The sequence below is a fragment of the Pristiophorus japonicus genome, chromosome 11, assembly GCF_044704955.1.
Source record: "Pristiophorus japonicus isolate sPriJap1 chromosome 11, sPriJap1.hap1, whole genome shotgun sequence".
In the NCBI taxonomy this organism is placed as follows: domain Eukaryota; kingdom Metazoa; phylum Chordata; class Chondrichthyes; family Pristiophoridae; genus Pristiophorus; species Pristiophorus japonicus.
This window is the reverse complement of record NC_091987.1, coordinates 90238559-90249834: the sequence shown is the minus strand read 5'-3', so window position 1 is coordinate 90249834 and position 11276 is coordinate 90238559. Positions and strand designations below refer to the sequence as shown.

Here is an 11276-nt window from a genome sequence, read left to right as displayed (position 1 = left end):
GTATGAATCCGCTCAATTTGTGAATAAAACAGCAAGAGTTGTTTTTTTAAAAAAAGTAGATTTTTGGTTTTCCACACAGCAATATCCTGTTCAGTCATCATGTGTAACCAAAAGGTGACAAAAATCACAATACAGCTGAGACAACATTGCAACCACAAGAAATTACAGCTCCCACCACATTTACCACCTGTTATTGCAGCCAGCCGTTTAGACCTTTCTATTCCAAAAGGCACTGGGGCCAAAATTCAGCCTCCCAAAAGGGCCTTCTACTGCCAGAATGCGGCAGGGTCCAATGGCCGCCGCTAGCGAAATTAACCTTGGGCCGGTGGTCCACACTTCCACCCCGCTGTTGCCGACCCCTCCTAAGTGCATCATCAAAGGGCCGATCTCCCACACCTCCATCCAAATTCGATCCAAAAATCCATGGGCCGCCGAGCGGTGCCCCCGACAGCTTTTTCTGTCTGTGCACCTTGCTTTCAGTGTGTGGGACATGAGCTGTACGACGGCCCTTTAAGGGGAGGGTACAATGCCGTGGCCGGCATTTTATTTTTTTTTCCAGTCAACTTCCAGAGTGGCCAGACAATTATGGCCCCCCACCGCCCCCCCCCCCCCCCAAACAGGCAGCTTGATACCCACTCTTGGGTGCCAGGCCGCTGGCCTGGCCGAAACCCTCCCACCTGGTGGCCCAGTGAACCTAACTAAAATCTTCACAGAGCTCAAAGCTTTAACGAAGTGCGATTACCTTGGCTATTTAATCCCTTATTAGTGCCGGATTATAGTTTGCACTAACAGCACAGACCGCAGCAACAAACATGGCTGGAAAGAGAGAAGCGATGAATGTCAGCATGAAGACTGAGCTCAACAAGGTGTCAGGTTAATGTTTGAGAAACGCTACTGGTTTTATCATCCATCTCATATAGCAGGCAAATCACAATGACACCAAATATGCCCGATACAAGACAAGTGAAGCAAATCTTAAAAGAAATCTAATTTCTTGTGGTCACAATTTCATCTTTTTTTCAATGATGTACACTGTTTTTTAAACCTTATTCCAGACATTTGAAACATTTCTAAGAAAGTGAGTTGCCCATCAAAATCAGGGCAACCAGAACCCTCTGAAAATTGGTTATCCTTAACCATTGTACTTATAAAGAGGGAGTAGCAACAAAGATAATGTATGGCACTTAAATAGCGAAAGTGTGTTTTACGATACTATTACAGCAAGATCAAGCTGGATTATATAGATTTCTGAATGATGGTAGGGAGTTCGCCAACAGGAGGAGGGTTGTACTTTTCCAGGCGCATTAGTCGTCGTAGAATATCTTGGCTTTGTTGTGGCCATTTGTAGACATGTGTATTTTGAAGCCATGAGGGAACATGTCTCTGAAATAAATAACAGCAAGAATGATCAATTTTTAATTAAAAAGGCCCTTTAGGATTTGTAATCTGTTAACAAAAGTGCCAGCTGTTAATAAGATCGCCATGCCCTCGATTACAACTACATGATCATTCTCTCTGGTTTATTTAGCTCTTTTAATTACACCTCAGTACTTCATCCCTTCTCCGAATTAGATGGAGAAGAGCTGCAATGTATTATGGACAGGTCACAATTAGTTCAACTAGATTCTATCCGGGTTTTCCCAACTAATTTAGGATGGGGTGTATAAATTTCAATGGAAATGCACGAATACAAAATGTAAGCTTGTGCATTTCTAACTTGGAATAATCACTTTTTAGATTGGACGACAGAATCAACCTCTGCTAGCACATGGCCGTCTCTCCTCAGCCCTCTGTTTCCACTGAAAATCTCTAGTGTGCCCACCTATACTGTGCCCCTTGAACAACTCAGATTCATTCCCACTCCACAACTGTCCCAAAACCAGTAAGTTGGTTTATCAATGCTCCAAGCTGACTCTACCCAGTCCTCAAAGTCAAGTTCATCCAACACTGAACTTTGATCTCTCGATCATCTCCCTTTCCTTCATTTACAACCAGGACAGGTCACTTTCTAACCTCTGCCATGCCCACATAATTTGACTTCCGTCTGTATCCATTCACATATGCATTTTGGTTTATGCTCCAGACATATGCCAATTACTTCCCTCTTGGCCTCTTTCTCTCCAGCCCTCTCCCCTTCCAATCACACCATCTTCCCATTTCTCCCCTCGGATACTTTGCCCTGCGATCTCTACCCCAACTCATCACTACCTCTCTGCCTTCTCCCTCTCCTGCTGCCATACCATGCATTAATCCTCCTTGAAAAAACCCACAGCTACCTTGTGCTTCTCTCAGCATTCTCTGAAATGACCATCAAGGCATTCATGATTGTTTCTTTAAGAGAAGCAACTCCAACTAACCAATCTCCAGTGCATCCACTAGGGACTAATCTTGCTAGCCTCCTTAATATCCCGCTACTCACCACTGCTTTCTTGGACTCTGCCAGCACATCATCACTGCCCCTCTCTGCATTTTCCTCCAGAATGTCAATTTACTCACGAAGAGGGCCCTTGCAATCAACCGCCTTATTCTGAATGTTTGCATCGACAACCTGGCTTTGACTAAAATTTTGCTCACGGTTGACAGCCTGCCACTTACTGAAGTTTTTCCACCAAACGACTTGCCACCACCTGCCCTGGCCAAACCACCATGGTGGCATTACTACTACTCCTCTGGCACTGCTACTCCTTTGAACACCACAACTTATTCCACCCTACTCATCTCTCCTTCAAAATTTAATTCTCCATCCCTTCAAGTCCCACCATGGTTTTCTCAGATATCCTCCTTCCTTTCTTCCCTCAGGCTCTGCACGGAGCAACTCCTGATCCTTGGTAATTTCAATCTCTCTCCCAAGTTACCTTGCCCTCTCCTCTGATTTCACTGTCCTCTCTTTATATAAACTCTTTTACGCATATTCAAAGCTGCTCCTTCAACCTTGCGGTCTTACACAACCTCTCTACTCTCGTTCTCGATCACAGGCAAGGTCAGCTCCGACCACTTCCTTGTAACTACCACATATCAGTGGAAACAGCGCAGCAAATAAAGAAAAGCATCATATTAGATAACCAAAATGATAATGTTCTAAATTGCTAAGTTTATAAAGCAGCAGTGAAAATACTGATAAGCTTCAGTAGATGATAAAGCACAAATACACTAGCAGTTGGGCATATTAAGCCATTTTAAAATGTTTGCTCAAAATTACTGCAGTGTAAATTATATTTTGAAATATAATTGTTAATGTTCTATATCCTTTTGCAGTTATATATTCTTTAACCTGCTACTTTTAACATTCTTAGAATAGAGTCACTATTCATAGCTGTACAACAGCTTCCAGCCAATTACCACTTTATCAGCCGTCGCCCAAATCAACAAAGTGATGGAAAATTTCAATCAAATAACACCTATTTGCCAACACTCCTTAGCTCCTGATCTCGTAAGAGCCTTGATCCATACACGGAGAGATGAATGTTGAAGGAAAAGGGAGAATAGCTGTCCTCGACAAAGGCATTTGATAAGCAAGATTACTGCCTCAAGAAGCCCCAGCACAATTAAGGTCAATGGGAAAACCCTCCAGTAGCTGGAGGTCATACCCAACAGAGGTAGATGGTTTGAGTTAGTGGAAGCCAATCATTACAGTTCCTTAGGACAGCATCGTTGAACCAACCATCTTCAGCTACCTCATCAATGGTCTTCCCAATATCTCTTAATTATGCGCAAGCACTACAGGCGAGGGCAGATGCGTGAATAAACGTGGAAATTCAAAAGGTGCTGATCAAGATGCGTCGCTCTGCCCTTAACTTTGTGAAAACGGCATCTCACTGTGGCTCACCATTGAAATGCATTGAACAGCATGTATTTGCACGGTAGATATAAACTAAACCTGCCACAGAAAGTCAAGTCTTGTCCATTTCAGTCAAAGTACCTTTTTAGCAACGTAATTAGTGTTCATTACTGGCAATCAACCTCTCTGGCACTGAAAATTTGTGAACTTTTATATTTAAATCCATTAAATCGCAACTTGACAATTCCTTTACGTCCCTCAATTCAGAAATGTTGCATTGCATGTGCCTTTTGATTTTTTTTTTTGCCCCTTCGATTACACTGCATCAAGGTACACCTCTCTCTTACCATCCCAACAGATCCCAGATCCCAAAGTTTTCCCTCTGCGCCCAATTTTCTTTTAGTTTTGCTTACCATGTAGGCTCCTGGGAAAATAATTGGAACAAATCTGAAATTCTTGCTGCCATTCTGAATAAATTCATTTTGGAGCTGCAATAAAATAATGAGTAGAAGCTCATCAAACAGAACAAAGTATTTTAAGAGCATTTCAGAAATGAAAATTTCTCACAGCATGTAGCATTAAAAGAGAATGTGTAAATAGATTTGACTGCCTACAAAGCAAGAACATAATGCGGTCTTCAGAATTTATAACTCAGTTATTTCATTAGCAACCAATGTGCAGCATTCTGAAATGTGATTGTGAAAATTCAACTATCTCCACTCCCCAAATCAAAAACATACTTTCACACCCGTGATGGAGTCACACTTTTTATTCTTCCCCTGCCCGCCCCTAAAGATTTGGGAAAGAAACAAATAGTCAAGAACTCCTAAATTTGAACAAAATTATATAAAACTGGAATCATGAATGAGTGCAAGTTTTCCATATGGTGTCTTAGAAAACTACATTAATTTAACAACCATTCCTTATTTTGTAAGGAGTTAGCTAACCTCAACTGGGCCATGGTGGGGATTTCACAACAGTGCCTGCTGATGAGGAGTGAAAGGGGGATAAGAAGGGGAAAACATTCTCACCAGGGCTTTTGCTCTTGATTAATATCTGGTGACTTACATAAGAAATAGGAGTAGGCCATTTGGCCCCTCGAGCTTGCTCCGCCATTTAATATCATGGTTCAAGCTCCACTTCCCTGCCTGCTGCCCATAACCCTTCAGTCCCTTATCGTTCAAAAATCTGGCCATCTCCACCTTAAATATATTCAATGACGCAGCCTCCACAGCTCTCTGGGGCAGAGAATTCCACAGATTTACAACCCTCAGAACAAATTCTTCCTCATCTCAGTTCCAAGACATCTGCTGCAAGTTTCCATGAGTAACAGTTGGTTGAGGACATGATTGGTCATTAAGGACATCCAAATAGACCTCTGGTACTCACTGTCCTGGCTTACAATGAATAATGACCAGCTGAGCAAACTATTTCCAACCATATCTAGAATGTGAACACTGCCTTCAGGAGAGGGAGAGTATGAGGTGAAGGGGGGAAAAAAAAAAAAATCAATTCAATTCTTTAAAACTATTGCAATCAAGTGATGCTTTAGTTGTAGATGCTTTGTCAGACCTCATCTGGAATACTGTGTTCAGTTCTGGGCACCAAACCTCAGGAAGGATATATTGGCCTTGGAAGGGTACAGCACAGATTTACCAAAATTATACCAGGGCTTAAAGGGTTAAATCATGAAGACCGGTTACGTAGTAGTCTCGTAAACTTACCCTAAACTTATATTCCTCCAAGGTTTGAAGGTCGACAGGTCCTTTAATAGGAGGTATTTAAAATGATAGGTAGATTCTGGGAAATTATTTCCTCTGGTGGGGAATCCAGAACAAGAGGCCACAACCTTAAAATTAGAGCTAGGTCTTTTAGGAGTGAAATTGGGAAGCATTTTTTCCATACAAAAGGATACTGAAAATCTGGGTCTCGCTCCCACAAAAAGCTATGGATGCGGAGTCAATTAAAATTTTCAAGATTGCAATTTGAGATTTTTGATAGATATGGGTATTGAGATATGGAACAAACACTGGTAAATGGAGTTGGACTGCAGATCAATCATGATCTTACTGAATGTCGGAACATGCCCAAGAGGCTGAATGGCATACTTCTGTTCCTATATGTTCCTAAGTAGACTCAGGATAATAAAGGTCAACTTAAACATGTTTATATGAACATGCATCAGTTGGAAGTGATGGTACAGAGGTATCACTAAACAAAAGAATAACTGAAACATGGATAAGGAAGAATAAAGAATGTGGAACGAGCCTGCAGAGTTGTGTTTGCTTTAGGAAGGAAAGGTAGATAGCACCATTTGCCCAGGATGAGTTATCTATAACAGAAAACGTTTTTGGAAATTAGGGAGTCTTCTCTGTTAGAGATAAGGGATAAATTAGTGATACAAAAAAAAACGAAAAGCAAATGAATCGGTCATTAAAATTCACTGACAGCATCTTACCTGTTTGTAGATGAAGACTGTATTCAAAGAATGCTCATCGTTTTTTATATCATAGTTCTGAGATGTAACGGCTTCATAGTATTTAGGGCTGATAACGATAATGATCAGGTATCCTTTCTATATATCCATATAAAAAAAGCCAGAATCAATTGTGATAAAATACATTGTTTTAGAAAAAATAATATTCACTCAATACACAAACCGTTAAACTTTATTTTCAAGGTGACTATAAGCTACTGTACAATTGCATCACATATTGTTGTTCAAACATTGCGTGCATAATTTTAAAAATAGTCCAACTTACATCATTGATGTATCTTTCCATCCAGTCTATCTTGTTTATACTTCTGAAATGCTGCTCAAACATATCAATCTAAAAAGGAACAGATAGTCTTTAAACAATTATTTGGAAGTATGGCTTTGGTAGTTTTAAGCTTCAAAAAAAAGAATACACACACGCTATTTAATCTCCCAAGAGACTGTTCCTGACAACAATGAAAATTAAAATTCTCAGTCAATCTTCCTGGAATTCAGCATATTGTTCCATCAATTTCTATGACACCAGATTTATGCTATGGCTCAACTCCTACATGGCAAGCGAGCCCCAGGTGGGCAGAGGAAACATTTAGAGGACACCCTCAAAGCCTCCTTGATAAAGTGCAACATCCCCACCGACACCTGGGAATCCCTGGCCCAAGACCGCCTTAAGTGGAGGAAGAGCATCCGGGAGGGTGCTGAGCATCTCTAGTCTCATCACCGAGAGCATGCAGAAACCAAGCGCAGGCAGTGGAAGGAGCGTGCGGCAAACCAGACTCCCCACCTACCCTTTCCTTCAACCACTGTCCCCACCTGTGGCAGAGACTGTAATTCCCGCATTGGACCAGTCAGAGAACTCACTGAGTGGAAGCAAGTCTTCCTCTATTTAGAGCGACTGCTCAATGATGGCTCAAATTCAGAAAAGACTGTTGAATAAGTCACATCACGTCATCACGAGTGTGTCTTAACTGCCAAGGGTAATATTTTTTGAAGCCGAGTAAACTAATCTACAATGGAAACTGAAGAAATTGTTGTAATTCGATTGCTAACAAACATTAAATTGATAGTGATTGTTTTTCTAAACTAAATATGTTAAACAAAAAAATTGAATATAAGTTTAAAATTCAACCTTTTCAGGACTTGACAGATGTCACTGTAAAATCAAAACTCTTCTCTCAACAATAAGCAATTTGTCAGACATTTTATTCAGTGTGTAAACAAATTCTCGTCAATAAATCTGCTTAGCAGATATCAAAACTATTTAAAAGTCGATCAATTCTAAATTGAAAGCAGGATAGATATTTATACAGCACAAAGATACCAATAAAAAGATGCATTACTAGTACCAAATAAACACCGATTGACTCAGATCAGTCATGAATTTCTGACACTGGACTGACTGTATACAAACTTAAAAAAAAAAAATTCCCAGGGGACCAAAATATTAGCTGCCGAATAAATTTTCAAACGTTAGGGAGCAAGGTTCCTCATCTAATCAGAAAAAAAGTTGCAACATGATCGCCAGGATCTGCCCTGGTAAATACATGCAAGAAAAATAACCCAAAATGCTTTTGTAAAAACATTTAATGGTCAACTCTCGAGATCGTAGATGTATAAAAAGGGAACAGACACACCGATTCTCCCAACCCGGGAACTTTTGGTAGGCCAAAGTTTCTAATTAAGTAATCCAACTGGCTACATAATTCCTCCTCAACAGCATAAGTAGTAGAATAATTTTGTCTTGTTCCTATAGGCTTGATTTCCAGTTCCATCCACCTCCAATTTCCAGAAATTAAGGGCAAATGCTGAGTGCAGAGAGAGACAAGTGACACAACCAACCTGAGTTTCAAATCCATTTCTGATCAACAAAGCCACAAACTTGATGACCTCCTCAACATGCTTGTCATTATCGGTAGCATAAGTCACAAAGACTTTTCCTGGTAAAAAATTAAAGCATTCATTTTATTAACTCACCAATGATTGGTGTTTAGGAAATCTGATACTTCAAACCTACAATACCAACACGGAACATCAATATGGATAAAAAAACAAGAGCACCAAGGAACAATTGAAAATAAAGGAGTTAACCTTCCATTTAAAAATATTGATCTTTGAATTTCAAGAGAAAATGTTGGTATTTCTTTGACATAGCTTCAATGGTCATCTTAGCTCTTGGAATACAGTTTGATCTAAATATAATTTCCAAGTTAGAAACACAAAGTTCACAAAAGATAATAAAGGTCATCCATTCTTCAGATAAAGACACTATTGATACTTACTCTGTTCACGAGGAAGTGGGAGGCTGAATGGCAAATTTGTATTTACTGGATCTGTAGGAGCAACAGCCCTGAAAACAGATGGGATATGAAATTAGAATGGTCTGATTAAATAATTTATTCTGGATATGAAAAAAAAAAAATCACATTTGTAGCTTCACACATCAAGCAAATTGATCTGGCTACTAATCATTAGCAATGCTGACAATCAAATGGAAATCTACCACCACCATATTTATCAAAGAATTCATATTCTAAAATTCTGCACGAAATGAAGTTGTCCTGCACATTCAGAATATCAGACAACTGGCAGAGAGATCTACATGGCTCCCATTGCCCAGTGATCAAATCCGCACAGCTCCTGGATCTTCATTCCCACGGAAATACCTCCAGCTGTGCATCCTCCGATACTACCCTTCCAGTGCGCCAGTGCAACCTTCGGCCGCCTGAGGAAAAATGTGTTTAAAGACCAGGCCCTCAAAACTGCCACCAAGCTCATGGTCTACAGGGCTGTAGTAATACCTGCCCTCCTGTATGGCTCAGAGACATGGACCATGTACAGCAGACACCTCAATTTGCTGGTGAAATATCACCAATGATGTCTCCGCAAGATCCTACAAATCCCCTGGGAGGAGAGGCGCACCAACATCAGCATCCTCGTCCAGGCCAACATCCCCAGCATTGAAGCACTGACCACATTCGATCAGCTCCGCTGGGCAGGCCACATAGTCTGCATGCCAGACACGAGACTCCCAAAGCAAGTGCTCTACTCGGAGCTCTTTCACGACAAACGAGCCAAAGGTGGGTAGCGGAAACATTACAAGGGCACCCTCAAAGCCTCCATGATAAATGCGACATCCCCATTGACACCTGGGAGTCCCTGGCCAAAGACCGCCCTAAGTGGAGGAAGTGCACCCAAGAGGGCGCTGAGCACCTCACATCTCATCACCGAGTGCATGCTGAAATCCAGCGCAGGCAGCGGAAAGAGCATGAGGCAAACCAGTTCCACCCACCCCTTCCCTCAACAACTATCTGTCCCACCTGAGAGAGTCTGTGGCTCTTGTATTGTACTGTTCAGCCACCAAAGAGCTCACTTCAGGAGTGAAAGCAAGTCTTCCTCGATTCCGAGGGACTGCCAATGATGAGGATAGGCAGTCCCTTCAAAGAGCTTCTGGACTAACTCGCCTTCCACACCTGGACATCGGTTCGTCAATGGTCCAAGCTGACCTCATCCTACCTACATCAGCTTCATCCCACCACAGGACCTGTGACTTTAACTATGGACTTCCTCCTATTGTCTCCTCTCTATTCCCTGTTTATTACCAGGTCATATCTATCCTAATCTTGCTATGTAAGCAGACCTATGTAACTCGAGTTATCTTGCATCCATTCGTGTGCATGTTTTGGCTGTCGCTCCAGACTCGAGCCCATCACTCCTATTTCCCTTTGCTGCTTTTCTTTTTACCCCTCCGAGAACCTTCTCTCCTGTAGTCATGCCTCCTTTCACTTCTCCCCTTTCGGGTACACTGCCCTTCCCAAAACCTTACCCCAACCCTTCAGCAGTCCTCAACCTTCCTACTCTCCTGCCACCACCCCAGGCTTGACTCCACCACTGGCAGCCATGCTTTCAGTTGCCTAGGCCCGATACTCAGGAATACTCTGATTTAGTCATCCTGATTGGAGACACCAGCATTTTAGCATTCTCAAGGCTGCGTAGAAGAAATATTGGATTCCTTTGCTAAGCCTCAGCTCCCATAATTTGGAGTGGAGTGAGGTCTGGGAGTCAGTCAGTGACCAAATAGGTTTCTATGCTCTGACAGAGCAAAAAGATGGCAACTCCTCCCAGGGATCACTGGCAAATGAAACGTAGATACTGTAGCATTTCTTTAGATAAAAGGAATATTGCATCGATGGCTTAGATATAGGACATTAAGCACATCATTGGGGAAACATCTGAGATGTGTTTTCCTTTACTTGTGACTAGAATATAACAGCCATTTGTTTTAACTCAAATTCTCAGTTTAATTCTCACAATTGTGTATAGTCAACATTACTTCTATACATTTCATTATTAAAGGGAGGCAATTCTGTTAGATTTTCTTGTAATTCAACAATTTTGCAGCCCTCCTTTTATTCTAAAAAATATATAAAAAACATAAATCAGTTTGCTATTTACTGAAGTTTATTGCAAATTTTCCCAAACTTTTGTTTATATTTCTGATTAAAATTTTGAGACTGCTTCAGAGGTTTTTCCATTTAGGCTTGTGTATATCAAAATCCTCCTGCAGTGTAGTGTATGTGTGAAGTCAATCTTACATAAGGAATAGGAGCATGATTTGGGCATAGATTCCCCTCAAGCCTGCTCCGCCATTCAATAAGATCACGACTGATCTACATCAACTCCACTTTCCTGCCTTATCCACATATCTCTGGATTCTCTTAGCGCCCAAAAATCTACCGACTGAGCATCCACAGCCCTCTGGGGTTCAGAAGAATGAGAGGGGACCTCATAGAAACGTTTAAAATTCTGATGGGTTCAGACAGGTTAGATGCAGGAAGAATGTTCCCAATGTTGGGGAAGTCCAGAACCAGGGATCACAGTCTAAGGATAAGGGGTAAGCCATTTAGGACCGAGATGAGGAGAAACTTCTTCACCCAGAGAGTGGTGAACCTGTGGAATTCTCTACCACAGAAAGTAGTTGAGGCCAATTCACTAAATATATTCAAA

General features: G+C 41.4%; 1 protein-coding gene across 4 annotated transcripts in view; it reads right to left on the bottom strand.

The window, feature by feature from the left end:
- Positions 1-635: 635 nt before the first annotated feature.
- The window catches only part of LOC139275796 (E3 ubiquitin ligase TRAF3IP2-like), a 90375-nt gene continuing 79734 nt past the window's right edge, over positions 636-11276 (bottom strand). For all 4 annotated transcript variants that reach the window (XM_070893003.1, XM_070893005.1, XM_070893002.1 and 1 more), the window contains 6 exons: positions 8552-8619; positions 8112-8209; positions 6541-6609; positions 6237-6353; positions 4192-4266; positions 636-1383 (listed from right to left, as the gene is read on the bottom strand). In XM_070893003.1, the coding sequence (XP_070749104.1) occupies positions 1237-1383; positions 4192-4266; positions 6237-6353; positions 6541-6609; positions 8112-8209; positions 8552-8619 (574 nt within the window). In that variant the 3' untranslated portion in view covers positions 636-1236. The remainder of the gene's footprint in view (positions 1384-4191; positions 4267-6236; positions 6354-6540; positions 6610-8111; positions 8210-8551; positions 8620-11276) is intronic.